This window comes from Sciurus vulgaris, assembly GCF_902686455.1.
Source record: "Sciurus vulgaris genome assembly, chromosome: 10".
NCBI classification, from domain to species: domain Eukaryota; kingdom Metazoa; phylum Chordata; class Mammalia; order Rodentia; family Sciuridae; genus Sciurus; species Sciurus vulgaris.
In genome coordinates this window covers 29,090,207-29,116,490 of record NC_136470.1, presented here as the reverse complement: position 1 = coordinate 29,116,490, position 26,284 = coordinate 29,090,207, and the positions used below count along the sequence as shown (strand labels likewise).

Genomic DNA, 26,284 nt, shown 5'->3' with positions numbered 1-26,284 from the left:
AATGGTGGAAAAAAATAGGAGAAAATTTTTACTAGGAAATTTGGAAAAGATGATTGGGTTCTATGACTTATTTGTTGTCAATTACACTTACTTTCCTTTCAGCAAATTTGGATTTGCCTGTATAGATATTTCATTCTATGAAGGGCAAATATTAGTAGTAGAAATAAACTCAGTTTATGATAATAGTAGTGTTACAAAAGGAATTCCGTTTTTGAAAAGTGTGTGTGTGTGTGTGTGTGTGTGTGTGTGTGTTGCAGTGCTAGGGATCCAACCCATGACCTCACACATGCAAAGCAAGTATTTTACCCCAGACACAAGAACTATATTGCTTTAATTACAAATATTTGTTTCATTGGTAAAGGACACATTAAAATTGATAAGCAATTTTAATGAGATATTCATAATCTTAAAGTAATTTGAAATTTGTACATGTTCTAACAAGTAAATAAAAAATCTGTCAAAACATGAAAGATGAAGGCTACATAATAACAAACAATATAAAGAAAATATAGTTATAAGTGCTACAAATTTTATACATTTACTTACACATTTTTATTATTATACCCTCACTTAGAAAATCAGTTTCATAACTGTAACAATGCAAAATAGTCAGAAAATTTCAATTTTTTTAAATTAAATATCTAACATCATATCACTATGTACTATAAAACAAAATTTTATGCAAGGTCAATCTGCTTGGAGTCTTATACTAGAAATTTTAACTACTGAGATTATAAATAATATAGGAAAAATATATTATTTGCTTGTCTTCACTTTATTATGTAAAGAAAAGGTACTGGAAGTGACTCCAGTTGACAACTCAGGTCAGTCCTTCTAGAAAGTCCACACTTTGATGGGGTCTTCATGTCCAGTGCCAGGCCCTCCCCTCAACAGGTGCATAAACTTTTATTTTTCAAGCTTGCAGCAATAAACCACCTCCGGGCAACTGACTCAAAGACCAAACTGATAAAGTACCAAAAATGGCAATACCAAGTACTAATTTGCTATGAAAAATTCTTCTGTCAAGAGGATTGCTTAATCCATTTGACTCATCAAAGAATCATCTACCTGGAAGAAATGGTACAGGAGACATCCAATCATTGCTGGAAGTTTACTTGGTTTGTGTAGTAGAGTCACCGTAAAGTCAATTAAGTGGCATCAAGGCTAGAGGCAAGAAATTATAAAAACCAGAAGTATATATCTCATCTATGTGAACAAGTCTGCTGAGTTTAAATGGGATACTTGCTTCAGCTACTCTGTATTTTTCTGTACACATAGTGGCAAATTTCTATTCTCCCACACATTTGCAATCTCCTTGCGAAGCAAGACCCTTTGCCTAACACTTTTTTTGCCCTTCAGTTAGATTATAATGTTTGATTATTGTTTTGTTTCATCACATTCTGTTTCTCGAAACAGTTACTTTGTTCTGACGTGGGTGTTGCCAGATCTTTATCACTGACCCATTTACAAACTGTGCTCTACAGTAGTTACTTCTGTAAATGAGTAAGATTATCCATCAGTCATTACACACTCATTATGCATACATTGAGAAATCACTACTATTCTCTGTTCTATAAATGTTTTTGGTAGCAGCCAATATGTAATAGAAAGCACATGGAGCCTGGAACTCAAGACAGACTCTGTTTATTCCCTTTTGAATCCTCCCAAATCCAAGGGATACAAATATGAATAAGACACATCCCCTGTTCTCAATGGTGGATATAGTTGGTAGGACATAATGAAATAAAATGTGGCAAAAGAAAAAGTAGAGGTGTGGAACATGTACAATGAAATTAGAAAAGAGGGAGAAATTATTAGGCGGATATACTATGAGTATGAAATTAATTACCTTAAGTCTCACATCTACCCTGTGACACACTTCAATGCTTCCCCTTTTCCTTATTACAACACCAAGGCTTAAAAGAGATTTGATAAAATATTCAAAACCCGCCTGGTTAGGAAATATCCAAACAGGACCTTCAAACCCAAGCCTATATGACTTTAGATCATGTATCCTATTACTTTTCCAGACTGCCCCCTAATCCCCTGCCTTAGGCTGACCAGTCAAGGTTTCCCCGAAAGAATGACAGTCCGGTTACATATTCAAATTGGTATGAGTTCACAAGTTGGAAAAGAAAAATGTACAGAGGCATCCTAGGCTAAGGGAAGTAGAACAGAAGAGCATGAGCAGGCAGAGCATCAGCAGCATGAGCTTCAACCGGAAAACCTGGGAGAGTGGCACAGACAGGTATCTGTGAAAAACACCCCAGATGATTCTAATACGTAGTCAGAAAGCACTGGTCCAGGGGGTAGAACAGATGTTTCATTTTTGTTAGTTTTCAAATGATTCCTAATGGAGGCCTATTGGGACATAGAGCTATATATAGATGAGAGGAAGAAAAAAATAATAAAAAGACTGGAGATTACAGGCAAAGTGAGGGAACTTAAGGGGGAAGTCTAAAAATGTGTGCTGGCAACAGAGCTCAACTGAAAGGGGTGAGGGATCTGAGGTCACTGGAAGGAAGGAAGCAGCTAAAAATTAAGTTCTTATCCTAGCTAGTAGGAACTGAATTGTTTTCCCTCAAATTTATATATTGATGTCCAAACTCTCACTTGGTACCCTAGATGGTGACTGTATTTGGAGATAAGGCATTAAAAGAGAAAATTAAGTTAAAATGTAGCCATTAAGGTGGGCCATAATCCAATAATCCAATACTACTTGTGTTCTCATAAGATGATATCAGGACACAGAACAAGAGAGAAAGAGAAAGGAGAGAGAGAGAGAGAGATCAGGGGCATACATGCACAGAGAAAGAGACAGTAGGAGGATGGCCATCTTCAGGTCAAAGAGAAAGGTCTGGGATAGATCTTTTTCTTACTGCTTTCAGAGGTTACCAACTCTGCTAGCACCTTAATTTTGGACTTCCTAGTTTCAGAACTGTGAGAAAATAAAGTCTTGTTTTATAAGTCACCAATCTGTGGTACTTTTTTATAGTAACCCCAGCAAACTAATGCAAATAAGGTGATGACTTTCAAAGCTCTTCACATGAGAAAAGGGGCCTTAGCCAGTGGTGGTGACAAAATGACTCTATTCAAGAATTCCTTCATCTTTCACAGACAAAGCTGAAAAACTTCTACCCTTATTAATCAGTTTTAAATGGAGGACGTTTTTGTTGTTTACTAAGAATCTAGTATGAATGTCTTCTTTCTAAAAGTTCACCTGAATACTTAAAACTAGCAAGAAGTAAAAATGGATCAATTTAGTAATGCTAAATTTGGAAACTTAGATATGTAGAGTATGGACTTGATTTCATTATTTAAAAAAAATCTTCATGGATAATGATGCCATTCATCTCTAAAGCAAAGCAAGGAAAGATTAGAGAGATAAGTGACTGATTAAGTTAATTTTAACAAATCAGGTGCATTAGTAGTTAAGGTAGTGAATTTATACTCTTCCTATAAAATAGAATATCCAAATTGCAAAACAAAGGTGAGACGGCATTCTGTCATTTCTCCCATTTCTGAAAGATCAGAAGATCTTTCTGCATACTGTCTAGGCACTTCTCAATCTATTTGATCCCAAATTTTTTGACACTTTCTTAGGATAAAACTTGATTACAGATTCATATTGCATAAAATGGAAAAGCTACAATGAATTAGTACTATGTCAGAGAGAAGTGTTCATGGTTAAAATTTATTCAACATTTTTAATCATTTTAATATGGTGAAATTAGCAAATTAATGAGTTCATCTTTTTGAATTTGAAGTGCCCTAAAAATTAAAATCAAGTCTAATAAAAAATTTTATTCTGAAGTAAGAGGCAAAAACTTTGGGAAGTGGGACATCAATACTGGGGTGGATTTTTGGTAGCTGTGAAGAGTACATTGAATGGGGCCATTTCTTCTTGGAAGGTAGGCACCAGCTGGAAGCAAGAATTGTGCAGGAGAGTGAAAACCTTTATATATACCACCTTTAAAATGCACTTGGTAAGTTTTCTATACATACTCAAAGGCAGCAAATATGTACAAATAGATCCCAAACTTGAAGGTTTCTCAAGAGCCTACTCACCCTGCTATTTTCCTGGTCTGCACCAGGATTGATTTCTTTGCCCAGTTTCTTCAAAACCTCCCAACTAGTCTCCTCCTTTCCTTTTCCCATCCCTTTAGTGCGTTCGAAACAGAAAAGCTGGGATAAAGTCTCTAAACTTTAAGCCAGATCTTGGCACTTTTCAAAATCTTCCAATTCTAGTCAAAATTGTTTTATCAGCCTAGAAGGGTTGCTTGCTCTAGCTCTTCACAGCTACTCTTAGGGCTGTTTTCTCCCTTAAAAATTGGGAGAAAAAACAATACCCTTTTCATAAGGTGTTGAGAAAATTTAAAATGTTAATAACACAAGCCCTTCATGCAAGTTTCTGGCCTCAGGTAAACACCAGTGCATGTAAATATCTCTCTTTCTTATACCTGGTTAGATAAGAGTTAAAATATATTTTAACAGTCTGGATACAAAAAGCAATGAAGAAAGCTCTTTAATGCCACAACTATGTGTCATCCTTGTCTAGGAGCATAAATTTGCACAGCGGGCAGTACAGTGAAAACAGCTCATAATCAACTCATCACCTCTCATCATTGCTAGGATCAAATGCAAATGGGAAAGAATGCCACTTCAGTCATTGCTAGTGAAAATTAGCATCTGTGACACTAATGGTGTCTCATTTAGTATGCACTTTAGATTAAAAAGAGCAGTAAAAAAAAAAAAAAAAAAAAAAAAAAGGCTATTTCAAGAAGTGCCATTATTCCAATGTTTCCCTTTACAATAACAGTGGTACTGGACTCTCCTTAACTCAAAGAAAATCTCAGTTAAAATTTATTAACACAGATCATTAGTCCCAGTCAAATAAAGGCCAAGTTAATCTAATTAAAGTTACTAAGTTTCCTTTGTACAGTCCGTTCCTGTTTTATTTTAGAAGTTTCTACCATATTCTTTAACCTGGAACAAAGGTCTGCTATTATGTAACAATAAGCCTCTCTAGGGCTTCTTGCACAACCTTTGGTATATTGGAGTTCTTAAAATAAAATGAGAAGGGAATTACAGTTCTAATTATGCACAAACTTTCTTACATACAAACTACCAGTTCAGTTACCAAGAATTATGGAAGTACATAGCAATAGAGAGTGTCCATCCTTGAATCAGGCTTCATGTAGTAGATTCAAGAAACTTTCTTCACTTCACAAATATTTATTGAGAGCTTACTACACTAAAGGGGCTATTTCCAGAGGGAAAAATGCATGGTTATGCTTAGTTCAGCATTAGGTCCAATTTTTTTTTAACTGGTTCTACAATAAGAAAGTTGTATTTTTTGCTTTTGTTTTAATAATTCCACATGTTAACATTTGGGTAGATACCTGGGAGATTTCATACACTGATCTCCTGCTTTTTGAGAAAGATCTAAAGGACCCTTAAATTCCTTTCTGAAGTACAAAGACTCTTAGAGATAATGGTCTGAATTTATCTGACATGAAGACAGAAATAGGAAAAACATCAACAGTCCTTTTGTTTATAATGGCAGTATCGTAATTGAGAAAAGTAATACTGAAAATTGACATCATGTATATTCCACATGACACAGTTTTATTCTTCATCTAATTGTGTATCTTTGCTTAAGTAATTAACCTTCTGTAGGTCTCTTGATTTATGAGGCCAAAGAGGAGTGATTCTCTCACAAAGTTTTTATAAATATTAAATTAGTGTACAAAATCTGTGAGCACGGCAATTGGTATGTAATCAACTCAAAATAAATATCGGCAACAAAAATTAAGTCCTTTAGCTTAAAAAACCCACAAAATTATGTTCAATAATTTAAACATTTATAGAATGTACTGTGATAATATTTCATTAAATAGAAACACTGGATATGTTTTAAATTTCTAAAATCACTGTCAGTATTGGGCATTGAACATCAGTGGTAACAAGCTAAAAAAACAGAATACAAGAAGGAAGTACAATATGCTAAATAAGATTATTTTTTAACACATCTCAAATATTTAACCAGTACTCATCAATTTTCTTAAAATTGAAATTTACCTCAATAACACTCATCAATCTTGTGAGACTATTAACTTTCCAGTATATAACAGGTTAGTATATAATAATTTCCCAAAAGATTTTTCAGTTCCCTTACAGAATATCTCTTGTCTCTGACTTTCAGGCTATGCTACAAAATTGAATTCTATTGGTCTTACTTATCCATTATTTGAAGGAAATAATCCATAGCAAATTAAGAGAAACGGATAAAGGGAAAAATGCTTACATTAATCATAAAATTACAGATGGCAAAAATTGTATTTTGACAAGTATCTTGATTGACTTTTTAAAAATTTTTATTACAGGGTATGTGGTTAAAATGGTAATTTATTATTATTATTACTTTGTGGTGCTGGGGATCAAACCCAGGGCCTCATGCATGCTAGGCAAGTGCTGTACCACTGAACTGTATCTCCAGCCCATGACTTAATTTTTTAAAAAAACTCATGGATATCTTTATTAATCAATATTCAATATAATATAATATCGAATTTATTCAATATTGAATGTATTCAATATGATAATAAATATTATAATGAATATTGAATATAAGAAAATAATATATTATTTTGAATATAGGATCTGTATAAAGTCTATTATTGCATTTTGCGCTCATGAAGGCTTTTATCCTCACAACCATAGGGCCTATTTGAAAATACTAATAACAAAGTCACTTATTTCCTGGTTCAATTTATTTTTAACTGATACATAAAAATATAAAAATTGTACATGTCTAGGGAATCATGTGATGTTTTGATAGATTTATATGCTGTGTAATGTTGAAATCAAGTTAAACATATCTGTCTCCTCAAACATTAATCACTTCTTTATGATGAAAACATTCACACTCCTTCTAGATTTTTGAAATGTATAGTACTTTATCATAATCTATGTTCATCCTACTGTGTAATAGCACACCAGAATTTCTTACTCATATTTATTACTTAGTATCCATTGATACTAAGGAACTGCATGATTAAATAATTCTCTCATTTTTAATATCACCACTTTTTACCTACTTCAGTGTTTATAATAATAATAATAATAATAAACTCCCTGTCTGAAATTTTGAGAGTATAGTACATCAGTAGGCAGTGATTTCCCATATTTCATATCAATTTCTTGGTGGTATTGTCCTTATGATCCCTCTCAGTACATGAAGAGATTTGCTCTCTTCTTTCTCCTAGCCATTTATCTGTAGGGATCATGATAACATCCATCTTTGTCATCCCTATGAACTCTGCTCTTTGTCCTAAAATGTGGAAAGAAAGTTGCACAATAAAATAAATATGAATTAAGAAGAGTTGTTTCTAAGCCATAATAATTGGAAAAAGACTACTTCCATATTAAAAAGAAAGAATTCAGTTGAACTGGAATTCAAAGAAAACACACTTGTGCATATGAACTCACATATTCCTTTATATTCATATAGATGAAACCATCTATCTAAAGAAAATGAGAAATCACTCATAAAAAGCTACTAAGTTTCCAGTATGACTATTTTCTATGATATATTTTATTCTCTGACATATGCTTCATCAAATATATTTTCATTTAATGAATGAGGAAGTCAATAAGAGGAATAATATTTCACATTATTACAATAGTTACTGCTATTAAGCCTAATAATGATGATAAAGCATCATTTTGAAAAGTTCATTGACATAAATATGATAGTGACTCACTATAGAAACAATGTTTATAAGATAGAATAACTTTAGATTTTAAATATCAACTTTTATAATTTTCCTCAAGTTTACTATTGTCCTTTGAAAATGTTTTGAATTTAAGTAAATTTTATATAAAATGAATTCTAACTAGAAGTATAAATGATGCTTTTAAATTTTTTTGTACTCTGGAAAATGTTAACTTAAATTTTTATTTTTATAAGGGAAAAAAGATAAAAATCATACAACATTCAGCTTTATGTTGAACTAAAGTTTCTTGTCTATACTTTATCATTTTTATGTCAGAATTGGTATTGAAAATAATTTCTTTTTAGTTTTCATAAAAAAAAATAATTTTTGTTTCCTTAAGAGTTGTTGTGTAGTAAATTCCAAAGAGTTTCAAAATATTGACTATTGTTCAATATTCTATGAATTCAAAATGTCACAATCAAATATACAAGTATTAGATAAAATTTCTGACGTTGGCATTTTATAGATATTTTATTTTGTTATTAATGATTTTAGAGTTCTACAATAGAATCTAAATTTTGTTATCCCATGTCCTACTTTTTAAGTGACAATTATTGTCAAGAAAAAAAAATCAGAATAACGTTCTACATATACCAAGTCGTCAATTATTTGATGGCGTTTTGATGTTTCTCAAAACAAAGCCCAATCTTCTCTCTAGTAACATAGTTCAAAAGACACAGTAGGAAAAACATCTCTATAACAATCTACCATATTTTAACATTAAAAAATAATGCATTTAATAAAAGTACCTCCATTTTACAACTTTATTTATAATATTTGTGTATTAAAATGTATTGAAATTCATTTAGCAGAAGGTTAGACAGTGACAATCTCATCCTAAAAAATGTTCAAGATTTCATATCACCCTTTCAGAGACCACTAAACTGATATACATGAAGTTGGTAATCTGAACTCAAACATCAGTTACATATATAAATAATCAAATATAAGACAAAACTGCAGAAATAATAATTGTCAGATGTTAACATCTAACTTTATAATTCGACTTTTTCCCAGATTTGCCATGAAGTATTCAACTCTGTGTTCAAATTGACTTATGACTGATAGGTAAGAATATTGTGTGTGTTTTTGTGTGTGTGTGTGTATGTGTGTGTGTGTATGTGTGTGCAAACCCATGTGTGTTCTGTCAAAAGGTTTTGTTTTATTAAACTGGGTGTGAAATTACCTTACCTTTGGTTTTTGATGTTTCTCCTTTTCTGAAACATTGGACGGTTTTCTCTTCAGCATTTTGAATTCGGACTACTCCTAGTGAGTGTGCTTTTTGCTGTTACAGAAACAACTGAAAACAGTCAGCAGTGTACCGTGTGTGATGTACAGCATCAGATAAGTTTAAGCCTAGGGATCTGTCACTTCCTCCTTTGGTCAGGATATGACTTCAACATCTACATGGGTAAAGTTTCTTTTTTTTTCCTTTCTTACCGTAATTCTTTGGTAACTCTTTATTGCCCTGTCTCTTCCAAATTCTGAGATAGGTAGGTTCTCAAGTCTCACACTTTAACATGCTTACAATGACCATAGGACTACAATGATTTCAGAATAAGATTGACTTTCTCTCTTTACATAAAAATAAAAACCTATAATGTGGGAAGCTGTCCTTATTTAGCATAATCAGACTAGGTGGAGCCATAGCACAGCAGAGGCCTAGAGGACACCCACACTATAACACATTCTGTGAGTATAGGGAAGATAACGTGTGAGCCAAGAAATAAAATTTGAGACCTTAAATTTTTATTATTTAAAGACAAGGTAACAGAATACTCAGAATATTCAATTTTACATTTGTAAATAAACATTGTTAGAGCATAAAATAAATTACAATGTAAACAACATTAATTCTACTAAATAATAATTAGTTCTACTAAAGCATGTATGTATTTTAGAGTACGGAGGAAATTCATTAAAATATAAAAGGGCATAGACTCCAGAGTAAATGATTATGCTTATGTTACTTTTTAAATGTATTTCTGTGTTGCAAAACTCTGATTAATAAATCATTTAAGTGAACACCCAATTAAACAGATATCTTTCTGCCTCAGACTATGTTATGTCTTGATGAGGGCTGTTCCAGTGAAGATCCAATGCATCAAGAGTCCCTTCAAAGGAAGCACTGAGTCTCTTTTTAATAGAGCTGGAATAGAGCTATGTGATTTGAAAAGACTTTCCTCATCAAACTAAGGATTTTATAATAAAGTCAAAACCAAGATACCAAGTAGTAAAAGGAAGAAGTTTGAGCTTTCTTATAAAGTGAGGATTTATCACAAAGAGACTCCCAGAATATTCTCTGCTTCTATTAAAACAGATTGGTTTAAGAAAATCAACCCAGATTGATGTTAATTCATTTCCTGGATTGAAAAACACTAGTGCCATATTCTTAATCAACAGCTCACCTCAGTGCCAAATCAACTGGCTGTTTTTCTATGTTCCCTCACATCTCTAAGCTCCTCCCCTCCAAGGCCCTGTTCTAGAGTTCATATTTCACTAATTCACTTAAGAAACATGAAGTTGTCTATTACATACTATTTGACAGTATATCAAGCATCTTGACTAACAACAACAAATAAAACAATGTTTTTGTTCTGCAATAGAATTGAATACCTACACTTGTCAAGTCTACAGTTAATATGCTTCTACTAGATATTAAAAGTAGAATTTTATTTTTGAGAAGTAATGTCAGTATTTTCAAAGTACTGACAGGGGAGTAACACCGAAAGACCTGCGCATGCTGAGGCTGGGTAATTCCCTAGAAGTTTGCCTTTTTTTAAACTTTCTGTTTGGGTTTCAGTTAAGGGAACAACCTAAACAAATATTTTATTCCAGCTCTAAAGAAACTGAAAGTCATGAATAAAATGTTTCTTAACTGAAACATTTGTACTCTATGTACCCCCATTTCTTTATGAATGAAAGTTTAATTCAATGTATTCAATCAATGAAATCAAAATGATAATGCTTGTAAATACTACATGATTAAATTTTGATGCAAATAAAAGTTAATACCTATAAAAAATCATACTTCTTATATGCCTTATCATTTTAGGAAAAATTTATGTAAAAGTTTTTGTGGATCCTAAAGAAACGTGAAATAATTATGTTTGGGGTAGTGTTTATTATTATTTATATTTCTATAATAATAACTAATAAATAGAGAACACACACATTCCTGGTGACCATATCTGAATTGTATGCAGTTTTTAAAAGTGTCATACTAAAGCAGTTTATATAAAAATCTAAGTTTTTGATCTCTAGCATTTGACCATCATTACTGCCACAAGAAATATATAAAATGTTGATAAAATGAACATTTTCTTTCAAAATTACAGATGGAAGCAGCAGTTTCTAATCTTCTACTCAGGAAAACCGTTTATTGAAGATTAGAAGTCAGATATGATATTTGAGGTCCTACAATCTAACTGTGTTAAACTCCTTGGTGTTCTAAAAAGCTTAGATGACAGGTGGCAAATGTTTTTATCAATCCATTTCTATTTGATGAGAGTCTGAGAACATTGACCCAGAGTGATCCAGCATGTGCAAAAGCCAAACATGAACAGAACAGGGCTGGGGTGGAAAGTCAATATTTAGCACATCTAACTCCAGAAAATAATTAAGCCATTAGGCCATATGTTGCTTAAGACGTGCTGAAACAGGGAAATTGCAAAAGTGCAGTCTCTGTGCTTTATTTTCACACATTACCTTAACAGTCTCATAACCCAGGCAAGATGAAACAAGATTGGTACTTTATGTCATACATATTGGTTACTATCTGCGTCACGGATGGTGAGTCAAAATGTTAAAGAAATTGCAATCAAATGAAAGAGATTGAGATGTATATTATGGGGAAACAAAGTGAATTATAAAATGACTATTTTTATTCCAACAAATGTTGTTGGATTACTAAAATGGAAATCATTGAATTCAAATTAGGTGTCAGTAAAGTAGATACCAAAGGAAAATTCTGATAGTCTTGACTTTGAGACATTGTGCCTGAGTACCTCTATCTACCTATCTCAGCTTTGTACTATCAAGTTAAAGAGTAAGATTAGATAGTAAAGTGTGGATTAATCCTAGTCTACTTTTTATTTTAGGACATTGATATTTGTTCAAAGGATAAAGAGTTTCAAAATCAAACCTTTTAGAATGGGATTAGTTCCCAGCATTGTTTTAGTGGTTATATTCTCTAACAAGTAGCGTTGGTCACACTCAATCTTAACCTCTATGTATTGCTAGGGCAATGTTGACCAAGAGCTAATTTAGTAACAATAGTCCAAAATTACAACTGACTATACCTCAAATGCTTTTTGAAGGAGGAAAACAGAGATTTTTTTTAAGAATTTGAAAATAGTGGAAATAAGATCATTCTCATGGGCTGCAACTCTGAAATTAACATTTAATGTAAAATAAACTAATCATACAGAAAAAGAATGGATTACATTTCAAATATGTAAAATTTAGTCACTTATGATAAAGAAATTCATCATAAAAGAAACTTAACCTTGATAGTTCCTCTTTTTCTTTCTGGCTCCTCAGAGCAGGTTTCTCTTTTTAGTACAGGGAAGGAAAATTCATGGAAAGATGTCCAGCAGTGGTGTTTCCCTGACCGTTTATGGCTTAGTGAGAGTGGAGCTCCTACCCCAACATCAAACCCATCTCCACTCAGGATTTCCTGGAGCAATTACACATTGGCTCTGATGAAGTTCTATATTCAATAATTCAGACAATAGTTTCAAAACCTTATGGGGGACTGTGGGTGTTATACCCACTAATAGTTATCAAGCTTGTTATTGCTATCTAGTGAATAAAACATCGCCTGGTTTGGATTTGGGGGTTTTCAGAGGACTGATGGGCTGGCAGTCCTTTCAGGCCTGTGGAGTAAAGGTAACAAGGGGTCAGGGCTTCTCAGTGGAATTCTTCCATTTCTATGCTCTCTGGAGTCCTTTACCATTCTGTTTGTAGAGTTTCTTTTTTACTAATCCTTTTATTCAAGGGACTTTTCCTGTTCCCAAATTCTTAAAGTTCTGTCAGTCAAAAAAAAAGAAATAAATACCTTGCCTATTAATTTCTCCTAAGTGGCCTTAGTTTACGGCAGAGTTTCTATATACTCACCAACAGTGATGGGGTGATGCTTAAACCACTTCTCTTAAATAATTAGGAAGGTGGGAGGAAAATCTCAATTAGTTTCATCTCACATAGATAAAGGAGAGTTAGCGACACGAGTAATAACCATTCAAGCTGATAGGTTCAAGAGAAAGATAGCCTTAATAAACTGCAAATACCTTAATTCTCCTGACAAGGAAATCCACCGTGTGAAGATGGATATATTCAGAAATTTTAGCTGCTTTTCAATCAGCAACAAATTTGTTTGACTCTTTGTTTTTATTTCAATCTCTACTAGAAAATGATGATTTGACTCCTTAGGTAAGGATATATGTTTAATAGAGCAGAATGTAACATTCATATGGACATTAAGTACTTGGAACCCTGCAGTTGCTATTTCTTCTTATAAACTTAAAATCTCCTGTGGCAGTTAATCAGAGTATTTTCCCAAAAAAAAAAAATTTATCTGTGTTGTGCATGAAATGTTTCTGAGATGTGAGAGTTTCTGGTGAGGTCCTGGATATCTTGGGGAGAGTCTGGTCCTGAAGCCATTATTTCTTATTTTAAATTTCTAAAGAGTTAATGTCTTACATTACCTTCTTATCTTTGTTGATAAGGACTACTCAACAATTGAGGTAAACAAAAAATACCAACAATCTAAGATGAATGGTGAAAACATAAATTCATACAGGCTGAAACTGCCTTGAAAGAGACAACTTTACATGACAATATGTTTGAAAACACGTTGTAAGAGAAGATTGAGTAAAACAAAAAATGAGGAATGCCAGGCTCAAAAGGGACTGAAAATATTAGGGGAACTAATGAGTTCAAAATAACTATAAACTACTCAGATTGCTTTTTAAAAATTACAAATATATACTTGCTTATTGGTTTCAAATTCATATGAAGACATTATAAAGGATGCCATAATAAGATAAAACTATCCATTAGTGATTAAAAGTTTTATTATTCATAAAGTAATCTTGTTCTTAAAGTTACTAATATTAATAATAATGATTTATCATTTTCCGTGTTTACTATATGCCAGGAATTATGCTGTTGGTTTATGTATATTTCCCATGTGATATTCACAAACCTTTGTTAGATGGTACTAATCTTATCATCCTTGAAGTACTGAAGTCAGGATTCAATCCAAAACCTCAGCTCATAACCATCGCTCTATGTCATAACTATGTCTTGGCATACTTACAGGACCTGGCGTAAAATGTCAGTGATTTATTTGGTGGTTAGGGTCAGTAATGGTAAGGGGTGAGGGGAAGGTAATGTTGAGATACTGGCAGCTGGTTGTAGAGAATATTGATTGTAGCTTTACATGTGCAAAAATATCTGCAACCAGTTAAGTCTGCAGCCACTCCAGAATCCTCTTCTATAATTAAGACTCAGCACCATGGGGACAAAAGCTACTAACTTTCAACACAAGCTACTTTGCTATGACTCTTATTGTTCCTCGGATAACCTTAATCATTTTGCTTACAGAAATCTGTGCAGGTAATCACGGTAGGAGCACAAATTAGACTTGTTTACACTTTGTGAAATTCCTTAAGTTCCAAAGTGTCTTGCTGCTATGATCTGAATGTGTGTGCTTTCAAAATTCATATGTTGAAATTCTTACCCCCAAGTGATGGTCTAGGAGACGAGGCCTTGGGGGAGATAAGTGGGTCATGGGGACAGAGCCCTCATGACTGAGATTAACACCCTCAGAAAAGAGACTGGAGGGAAACCTTTTGCCCCTTTCACTCTCTGAGGACATAAAAAGAAGACACCAGCTATGAACCAGGAAGTAGGCCCGCACCTAACCATGAACTGGTGGTGTCTTGACCTTGAATTTATTGGCCTCTAGAATTGTGAGAAATAAATTTTTGATTTTTAGAAGCCCATTCATGGTATTTTTTATACCAGCCCAAACAGACTAAGACACCTAGTGATGACTTTTGATAAATCATCTATCTGTAAAACTGATATGGTCTTTGAAATTATTACCATAAGCCTATTCCCTTTCTCCTTGATTTGGAGTTATGGGCTCCAATTTGTTTCTGAAGAGTATTTGCTATTCCCTTCATTTCACCAGTTTTCTTTTGTCTTAACATCACATACAAATTGTGCTCATAATTTTTGCATTTCATCCTTGTAAATGTTATTTTAATTTTGTAAAACTGAAGAAGCTTATGCCCAATGAAACAGAAGTTCTTGTTTCATTCTTTACTCACACCCAATCCTCCTATTTCAATTATTTTTCTGAATCCTCTAGTATTAAGACCACTTTTGTAGTTGGCTAGATCGATTTTTCTAAATGATACACCAATACTTTCTTGATTTATGTGTTAGACATTAGGTATTGATTTCTGTATTTGTCCTTGAGGATTTTGTGCTCTTTCCACTTCCCAACTCCCTTATAATTATCTTGTTAAATCATTCATCATTACTTACATTATCATTATGTAAATAATATTGTTATATAAATAATCAAATAGTGTTTAGTGCTTTATGTTTCTTTTGTTGTCTATTTTTGGAAGTACTAACCACTGTTCTTTTTACGTGCTTGTTTCCATATATATTATTATTGTTAATAGTTCCTAAATGTATGCTCCAACAAATCTGTTGATTTGTTTTGAATATTTAATTTCAAACATCATAATTTCTAATGCTCAAGAATTTCACACTTATTTTTTATTTTTCTATCTTCAATGTAGTTGATTCTCACTAAGGTGAAGTAGAACTTTTCCTTAATCTCTTCTAGTGCTCTCTATCCTGAGTCTCATCTTTTCTTGTCTATTGGCTCATTTGCAGAAATAAAATTCTAGCCTGCAAATCGTTACTTCTCAGAATTTATAATACCTCTCCAATTATCTTCTGGTTTCCAGAATTGTGGAGAGTCTAAAGTCTTTGTGATTTCTGATTTGTTGTGTGTGGATTATTTCCCATCTTCTACCTCAATTTTCTTTCTCTCTCCTCCTCTTTTCTCACTTTGTATTTTTCCTTTATTCTTGATTTATCCTAAAATGTCACGTTATATGTCTTGACAAGTGTTATTTCTTTTTTCATTTCCTGCAGGTCTGTGATACCTTGATCAATTTTTCATCTCTTTTTGTTTTTTGTTCTCTTTCTGAACATGAATAAGCCTAATGTTAGACATACTTGATTGATAATTTTATTTTTATCATAATTCTTTGTTTTTCACTTCTTTGATTTCCTTTTTATATTCTTGGAAAATTTCATTATTTTTACTACTAATTATTATAAGTATTTTATTTTAACTGTAATATATTATTTTATTTAGCTTTTAGGTTGCAGGAGCTCTTCCTGATTGTTCTTAATTTTGGAAGAGACAGTACAATGGAATTATGCAAGGGCAGACTTTATCCAAACTGTCTGGTTTCAAATCTTGACTATGTTGTTTACTAGGATGACCACTGCAAGTTATTTAGCCTCTTCCTAAAATGGGTATAACAGTAATGCCTACCTTAAAGATATTGTTATGAGGATCAAATGAAACATTATTTTAAAAGTAGTAGGAAAGTACTTACCATACACTAAATACTATATAATGACAAAATAAATACATAAAATGTGTTCTCTTATGTCTCTGAGGTTATTGAATTATCATTTGTAGAATTTTTTTCTGTTCTATTGGTTGTCTTTGTTTCTTTGTGATTTATTTCCTCTTTTTGCCTTGATCTATATCTTTCATCTTTGAGGCTCTGATTAGCTGTCTAATAATTATTGGTTATTAATACATTGTAAGAGTGTGGTATAAAAAAGCCAACTGAAAGCTCAAGGTAAATGTGTATGCTTGTTAAGTGATCAGGCAGCCAGGATTGCTTGTCATCAGAAACCCTCAACTGGCAGTTTTTGGAGATCTTTACTTGGAGACCATTCAAGTGTGCAGGTAATAATCTTTTCATGCCCAGCTGGGGCCATGGAGGAAAGAGAAGCTCTTTCACAACCTTCAAATGCTGAGGCTTGGAGGGGCTGTGTGGTGCACACCTACTCATTTCATTGCAGTTTCCTCTTCCACAACTTGTGCTAATCCTCCATTCACCTTTCATCACCCAAGACACTAGTTGACATCTTTTATTCTATTGTTTTTCCAAATCTCTTTGTTTCCATAGGCTTGCATCTTTTGGATAATGTATGTGGCTAATATGCAATTATGTTAGTGAACTTTTCACCACCAAAACAAAATACCTGAGATAAACAATTTGAAAGGATGAAGGATTTATTTTGGCTCATGGTTTCAGTAGCTGGTCATTTCACCCTGTTGCTGTTGGTCTGTAGTAGCATAGCAGATCATGTTCTAGAGGAGTCCCATTCACCTCAGCACCGGTGGGAAGCAAAGAGAAAGAGAAAAAGGAAGAGACCAGTATCCCAATATTCCCTCCAATAGTACACCTTCACTGACCTAACATCCTTTCAATAGGCCCCATCTCCTGAAGATTCAACCATCTCACAAGAGTGCCACAGGCTAGTGACCAAACCTTTAACACATAGGTCACTGGGAAGTGTTAGGGCTTGAATATTAGGTGTACCCCATAAATTCATGCAGTGATGCTTGCTCTCTGATGCAGCAATATTCAGAGATGGGGATCATAGGAAGTGATGGGATCACACGTGCTCTGACCTCCTCAATTTATTAATCAGTTGATGAATTTATGGATAGAAGGAGTATTGGAAGGCAATGGAAACCATAGGAAGTGGGACCTAGGCTGAAGGGAGTATGTCCTTTGGGGCATGCCCTTGCCACTATATCTTATCCCTGGCCCTTCACTCTCCCCTACTACCTGCCACTTCCTGGCTGCCATAAGATGAGTGGCTTTCCTCCACTGTGCCCTTCCGCCATGATATTCTGCCTCATCTAAGGCCCAAAGCAATGGAGCCCACCAACCATTGACAGAAACCTCTGAAACCAAAATAAATCTTTTCTCCTATCAGGTATTTTGTCCCAGTGATGAAAAGCTAACTAACACAGGGGCCATTCAAGAGTCAAACTATAGCAACTATATCTAAGCAGTAAGTTTTGGCAAAAAAATTTCTTCCCATTTTTAACTGTCACCTATTCTCATTTCACTTTCCCCTTTAGACCATTTGCATAACCTTATTTGCTAAGCTCCTAATTATGGGGAACACAGAAGTAATCAAATAAAATGATCCTTGTAACCACCACCTCTGCATTACAATTTTTAAGATTGACATGACAGGATTACTGGCGTGACACAACAGGAAGGAAATAGGGCTCAAACAAGAAATAAAAGCTAGAATCAACCACTGGGATAGATTCAAACTAAAAAGCTTTCTCTCAGCAAAGGAAACTATCAGCAATGCGAAGAAAGAGCCTACAGAGTGGGAGAATATCTTTGCCAATCATACTTCAGATAGAGCACTAATCTCCAGAATCTATAAAGAACTCAAAAAACTCTACTCCAAGAATTCAAATAGTCCAGTCAACAAATGGGCTAAGGAAATGAATAGACACTTCACAGAAGAAGATCTACAAACAATCAACAAACATATGGAAAAATGTTCAACATCTCTAGTAATAAGAGAAATGCAAATCAAAACCACCCTAAGATTCCATCTCACCCCAATTAGAATGGCGATTATCAAGAATACGAGCAACAACAGGTGTTGGCAAGGATGTGGGGAGAAAGGTACACTCATACACAGCTGGTGGAGCTGCAAATTAGTGCAGCCACTATGGAAAGCAGTGTGGAGATTCCTTAGAAAACTTGGAATGGAACCACCATTTGACCCAGCTATCCCACTCCTTGGCCTATACCCAAAGGACTTAAAATCTGCATACTACAGAGATACAGCCACATCAATGTTCATAGCTGCTCAATTCACAATAGCCAGACTGTGGAACCAACCTAGATGCCCTTCAATTGATGAGTGGATAAAGAAACTGTGGTATATATATACAATGGAATATTACTCAGCCATAAAGAATGATAAAATTATGACATTTGCAGGCAAATGGATGAAATTGGAGAATATCATGCTAAGTGAGATAGGCCGATCTCAAAAAGCCAAAGGACGAATGATATCGCTGATAAGTGGAGGATGACACATAATGGGGGGGAGGGAAGGGTTAGAGTTAGGGTTAGAGAGGGGGGCAAGTATGGAGGAAGGAACTACTGTATAGAGGGTAAAGAGGGGTGGGAGGGGTGGGGGGAAGGGAAAAAATAACAGAATGAATCAAACAACATTGCTCTATGTAAATTTATGATTACACAAATGGTATGCCTTTACGCCATGTACAAACAGAGAAACAACATGTATCCCATTTGTTTACAATAAAAAAAAAAAAAAAAAGAATATAGTTCAGTGCCACCTGACTCATGTCTCATTTGACTAGAAGTAAATTCTATTAATAGTACAATACTGGCAGGACAAATTAAATTTTGCAAAAAAGTGTTTTTTTATTAACATTTGTCTGAACACAGTACCTTCACATGTGCTCTTAAAATCCCCTGCTTAAATCATACTCTGTTCCTCAGAAGCACAAGAGGAACACAGTTGCACTGATCAATAGACCATGATTTCCTGTCTTTACTTAGAGAGGAAAAAAAAAAAAATAACTAATAAAATATTGCCCCAAAGATACACATGAACTTCCTTTTCTCAGAAGAGCTATTCTTAAATGGGAAAAGCAAGATCATTTCTATTTTCTTTCTACCTTCACTCATCAGAAAAAGTCATAGCAGACTCAACAGTAATCAGATTATTTTTCAGACCTTATCATTTGAAACTATGGAAGAGTTGTAAAGCTCTAGGAGATAATAATTGTATAGTCTATTTATTAAAACAATCAAAACCCTCGTATGATTTTCATGACCTCACTTCTTGTTGCAGGATAATTATGAGATACTTTATCAGTTTAATTATAAATGAATAGAATAGAATTGAGGTGCATGTTTTTAATGTAAAAGTGTTCACCCAAAACAAAATCAAATTTCATGAAGTTATATATATTTTACATATATATGTACATATGTGAACGAATGTCATTTAAATGGAATTCCACTTTCTTTCTCTTGACTTGAAGGATAATAGAAGAGATTCACAGGAAACTGGGTATATTGTAAATACATACACATTGCCCTCCCCCACCCAACACACTCAAAACGAGGTTTCCTTGTATAGTGTGAAGCCACAGTGAAGCTGAGCTCCTCGGAAACACTCCCATACTCTACTTTTAAAGCATTTGTATGTGTCATTTATAGGAAGGGAAACTTTAAGTGATCATTTACAGGATTTTACTATGTTGCCTGCAACTCAATTTTGTTTTTCTCTCTCATTAAAAAAAAAAAAAAAAAAAAAAACTTTTCCAAAACTTTTGCAGCTAGGCTTATGAGAAATGAAAGAAAAGTCTGATTTTCTTTGTCAACCAAATAGTATGATGAGCCAAAGAGCCAAGTTAATATCTTCAATATGCAGTTGAGGAAAATCGCTTAATTCAAAATGAGTATTTGGTTGGAAAGAAATCAGAATCCATTTTATTTTCAAGGTCATGGAATTACAGCTACCAACAGTGGTGCTTCTGATCAGTTATACTCATTGATGACTAGTCTTCTGGTGAGAAAATCTGACTGAGGAGAGTGGGATCAACTTTTCCTTGTGAAAAGCAACTTAGAGAGTTGCTTTCATGCCATATGAAAAGAGTGGGTAAACTGGAGGATTATCAGAGCCCAAACTCAAGACAAGCTATATGAATGTGGGCCCACCGTTTGTCATAAATTTTCTCATTGACAAAAGTTGAAGATAATATTTACTCATGAGCTGGTATCAAATTGATCAATATATCCAAAATTCCTAGGACAGAAGGAGTCTCAACAAATGCCAACTCCATTCTTTACAAAAGTAAAAAAGCATGAAATTCCCAGGATTCAAAGCCCTTTCTCATTGTAGATTGTGGTCAGAGTTTGACCCAGCTTCCTGGTAACATGTTCAACTTGAATTACAAAGCCTATATGTATATTGTTGCTACTTTAACTTGATGCTCTGTCATTGTCACATGCTGTAATGATATTTGAATATGCAGTTTATTCCCAGCTACAAGCTAGGGGAAATTTCTATGGAGGAATTCAGTTCTGCTTTCACTTAGATTTGGTGATAGCATTTAACTGTGGGTTTGCAATTGAACTTAAATTCCAGCCTTATTCTAATGAGGAAGGAGTGAACCTCTCTGACCTTTGCCTAAGTGCTGCTCTCTTCTTTTCTTTCTCTGATCTAATCATGCTGATATTCTCTATGCTTGCATAACCATCTAGTTCTTTCCAATCTTGGACTCTTTCTCAAGCTCATTATTCTGCTTGAGTTGCTTTTCCCTTTGCTTTTGACATGACTGGCTGTTGTCATCCTTGAGACATCAGCTTGCTTGTCAACTTCACACACAGCCTTCCCCAAATAAATACAGGTAGATATGTGATACTTTTTACTGTTTTGCTAGTGTGATGATTTGTTTTGTTTCCCTGAAAGGCAGACATCTGGCCTATTTCTTGAACAACCCAGAGAACCTGGCACAGAGAGGGGCCCAGGAAGAGCTTATGGAATAAATAAATGAATCCACTTCTACAGATGTGCACACTTTAGGTCACGTCCTTAGATTGAAAAGCATAAGAATTAAAATATCAAAATCCACTGGTGGAAAAAATGGAAGACTAGAGGAACCCACTATATAGTAGCTGCTTCTCAAGACTGAAGCAAAACAACAGCTCTGTGGCTCCAAAATGAGATCTGAAGGCTGTGGGCAAATGCAGATCAGAGAGGCAGCAACTAGATGAAACCCAGTAACATCAGGTTTTAGAATAGAAAGAGATTTAATAAAAGGAATAGACTGCACCAGCTCTGGGAATGTGGTGACTTGGTGGAGGAGGGAAAGCTCTCCAAGGAGCTGAAAATTTCCCAAAGAGTTTAAGAAAAGCAGGCTGTACTTTCCAGCAGCACTGCAATCTGAGCAGACAAAGAGGCTCAGATATTGCAGTGTGAGCCAGTGAAGGAGGAAGTCCTGGCACTTCCCAACATACTTGGTGACAGTAGTGAAGCATCGCCAACTATAAAGCCTCATTGTTTGAACTTTTTCTAAAGGAGACTAGACATTCCTGCAGGTTTGTTTTTCTTCTCTTTTCTATTTTGTTTTTGTCATATTCTTGACTTGTTTTCTTTTTGTGTGCCAAGACCCAGCAGCAAATGATGCTTTATTTCTCACTGAATCAGTGGGCACCCAACCCACAAGTCAGTTTGGACCTCAGAGTAAGACTGTACAACAACCTCATGGGACTCTGCATGGAAGGGGGAGTCTGTGCAAGGTCTGGGAGTTTCTAGAGGATCTACTAATCTGCCCTAGGATCTTCCTACACACCTTCTCCAGCACAAAGACTGAGGTTCTTGGGACAAGGGGTGAGATGCAATCCAGACGGATCAAGAGGATACCAGGGGAAGAGGTCTGGCCAGCAGGTCCAACTACAGAAACACACCCATCTCCACAGACAAAAGCACAGCAGTGTTGAGGGTGAATTCTGTTTTGAAATTGACAATGCTTCTCCTCTACTTGCTGACAGGCAAGGATGGGCAGAGTTCAGCAAACAGATTCCCTTATCAAGTTTGGTCAGTTTGAATCAAAGCTGAAAACAAACAAACAGTTTAATTGTATACCATAAACATCTCATAGTTGGGAATTCTAAAATCAAAGCTCTGGAAAGAAGTGTTTCTCAATAAGGAGAAACTGAATCTTCTTATGATTGTTGATGCATTGTAAAAACTGCTTTGTCATGTCTTCCTTCATTATTTGTTTTCACATAGCTCTATCTAATTTTATGTATTTGTTCAATTAAGTGGATTTTTTTTCTCAACACCTCTTTTCTTCTATCCCACCTACATTACCATCTCTTCTCTTTCAACCTTTGTAATCTCCTCATTTCATCTTCTATCTCCCTTTTCTCCCAACCCTTTTTTTAACCCCTTCTTCCACTATATTTGAGTACTAACTATAATATCATTAATGCTTTACTTTTCAGATTTACTTTTCTCACTCAAATTTAGCATTATAGAGATCACTAGTAAAGACGGTGGTTTGCTCATATGATATCACTGTTAGTGGCAGTTATTCTCTCCTCTCAAAGCAGTGCTGGTTGTTGAATGAAGCACTCTGATTACATCGGTAGGATGTTTTGACACTAAGGCATACCACCAGCACAGGGCATATTGTAAAGAGGTAAGTGCTCAATAAAAGACCTTCAAGTAATAGAGGAGATTTGTAACCCCCCCCCCAATATCTGAATCCACAAATACTGAGGTGCATGAGATGCTGATCAAAGAATTCAAAAAGTTGATTAATAAAGTGATCAATGCATAAGAATAAGCTCTAAAGAATTCACTAGGGCAAAGAATGCAGGATGGAAGGAGTATTTCAATAAAGAGACAAAGGTTCTGAAAAGAAACCAAACAGAAGTCTTGAAAATGAAAAGTACAATAATTCAAATAAAAAATTCAGCTGAAAGTCTCAACAGATTAGACCAAGTACAAGACAGAATCTTAGAACTTTATGACAAGATGGATGAACTTGAACATTCAGAGAGTTTTAATGAGAAAAATAGAAAACTCTGATCAGAATATCCAATAACTCTGGGACAACATTAAGAGATCTAGCTTAAGGCTCATAGGTATTGAGGAAAGAGCAGGAATAAAGTTAATGCAATTGGTAGCCTATTCAGGAAAATCATAGCAAAAGAAACCTCCAAAGCTTGAGAAGGGAATGAACATACAGACACTGGAGGCATTTAGAACCACAAATAGAAAAGACTAGAGAAGAACCTCTTTACTAAATATTATAACTAAAATTCTAACCCGCACCTCCCCCCAAAATTAAAAGCTGCAAAAGAGTTACCAGGTAACACTTAAAGGAATACCTTTAAGAATCAGAAAAAGAACATATTTCTCATTAAGATCCTAAAGTCACCAAGGGTTTAAAATGATGTGTTTCAAGTGCTGAAAGACAAAAAAGCTCAACTAAGATTACTGTATCCAGCAAAGCTATCCTTTGGAGTCAACAAAGAAATAAAAACCTTCCAAGAAAAGCATAAGCTAAAGCGAAGTAAAGAGGTAAGTGCTCAATAAAAGACCTTCAAGTAATAGAGGAGATTTGTAAACCTCCCCCCCCCCAACATCTGAATCCACAAATACTGAAGTGCATGAGATGCTGATCAAAGAATTCAAAAAGTTGATTAATAAAGTGATCCAGCATGAGAATAAGTTTAGAAAGCCTTCTAACTTACCATTGCAGGAGCTACTTGAAAGACTACTACACATAGAAGATTAAAACACAATCAAGAGAGCTTGGGAAAGAATAAATCTCATTAGAAGAGAAGATAAAAATATGAGATTAGGATTGAAGCAAAAGTTTGAAATAAATCAAAGTGACAATTAATACATCTCTCTGTATAATAACACTAAATATAAATGTTCTCAATTCTCCAATTAAAAGCCATAGACTGGAAGACTGGAATAAAAAACAAGGCCCAAATATGTTGACTGCAAGAAATGCACTTCATAAATAAAGAGATCCATAGGCTGAAAGTGAAAGGATGGAAAAAATATTCCATACCAAAGAAAACCTTGAGGTAAGCAGGAATATGCACACTCATGTAGACTTCAAACCAAAATTATTTAGAAGAGACAATGTCACTACATATTGGTAAAAGAAATGCAAGTGGAAGATAAAATGATATTAAATACTTACGCACCAAGGTTTAGTGCACCTCAGTACATAAATCAAACACTGTACCACATAGAGACCCAGAAGGACCCCAATATAATAACACTGGGAGATTTTAGTACATCTTTCTTATTAGTGCATAGGTCATCCAGACATAAAATCAACAAGACACTATAGAGTTAAAACATACAATAGATAAAATGAGTTTAACACACATCTACAGAATACTCACCCAGCCACAGCTGAATAAACACTTTTCAGCTATTCTTGGAACTTTCACCAGTATAGATCACATTTTAGACCACAAAGTCTTAGAAAATACAAAAATGTTAAAGTAACTCCTTTAATCTTATCAGATAATAATGGAATGAAATTAGAAATAACCAGCAAGAAAAACCAAAGAAACAATATAAAAGCATGAGGATTAAATAATACTCTTTGAATGATGATTTCGTCAGAAAAGAAATCAGGGGAAATTTAAAATTCTTAGAGCCAATGAGAATAGAAATAGAACATGCCAAAATATCTGGAACACAATGAAGGTAATTCTAAGATGCTGTATATAAACCTTGAGAGTCTATATAAAAAAATAAAATTAAATCAATGAAAGTATGTCATGCATATACAAATGTGTCACAATAAAACCCACTATTTTGTATAATTATTATGCATCAATAAAATATCAGAAATATCTCAAATAAATACCCTAATGATGCATCTCAAGGTTTTAGGAAAACAATAACAAACCATTCCCAAAAACTAGCAGAAGGAAAGAGATAATAAATATCAGAGCTGAAATTAATGAAATAGAAAAATACAAAGGATTAATGAAACAAAGATCTGGTTCTTTGAAAAGACAAGATTGATAAACTCTTAGCCAAACTAATCAAAAGAAAGAAAGAGGACTCATTAATAATTAGGGACAAAATAAGAAGATATTACAAGAGATACCATTGAATTTCAGAGAATCTTAGGCACTATTTTGAAAACTTATATTCCAATTAATTGGAAAATCTAGAGGAAGTGGATAAATTTCTATACATATACAACCTACCAAAATTAAACCTAGAGATATATAAAACCTAAAAGACCAATAAAAAAGCAATGAGAAAGAAGCAGTAATTAAAAACTCTTCCAACAACAAAAAGTCCAGAACCACAAGATTCACAGATGAATTCTACCAGACCTTCAAAGAAGAATATTGCCAATGCTCCTCAAATTATTCCATCAAATAGAAAGTGAGGAGATACTTCCAAACTTACTTTATGAAACCAGTATCGCCCTGAAACTGAGAGCAAATAAGGACACTTCACTGAAAGAAAATTACAGACCAACATTCTTGATGATCATAGATGCAGAAATTCTTTTTTTAAATTTAATTATTTATTTTTTAATATTTTATAGACTACATTTTGATTCATTGTACATAAATGGGGTACATCATTTCGTTTCTGTGGTTGTACACAATGTAGATTCATACAATTCGTGTAATCATACATGTACATAGGGTAATAATGTCTGTCTCATTCCACCATTTTTCATACCCCCCTCCCTCTCATTTTCTTCTACATAATCCAAAGTTCCTCCATTCTTCTCTCACTCCCCACCCCCACTACCCCCATTATATATCATTCTCCACTTATCAGGGAAAACATTTGGCCTTTGG

At 34.2% G+C, this 26,284-nt stretch overlaps 1 protein-coding gene across 4 annotated transcripts in view; it reads right to left on the bottom strand.

Moving 5' to 3' along the window:
• SAMSN1 (SAM domain, SH3 domain and nuclear localization signals 1) overlaps window positions 1–26,284 on the bottom strand; it is a 341,315-nt gene that overhangs the window by 37,962 nt on the left and 277,069 nt on the right. The window contains exon 1 of one of the 4 annotated variants that reach the window (XM_079154962.1): window positions 8,970–9,125. The exons of 1 other annotated variant lie outside the window; for it this stretch is intronic. In XM_079154962.1, the coding sequence (XP_079011088.1) occupies window positions 8,970–9,026 (57 nt within the window). In that variant the 5' untranslated portion in view covers window positions 9,027–9,125. Of the gene's footprint in view, window positions 1–8,969; window positions 9,126–26,284 lie in introns of those variants that run through there. 2 more of the 4 variants (XM_079154960.1, XM_079154961.1) reach the window with 2 other exon arrangements.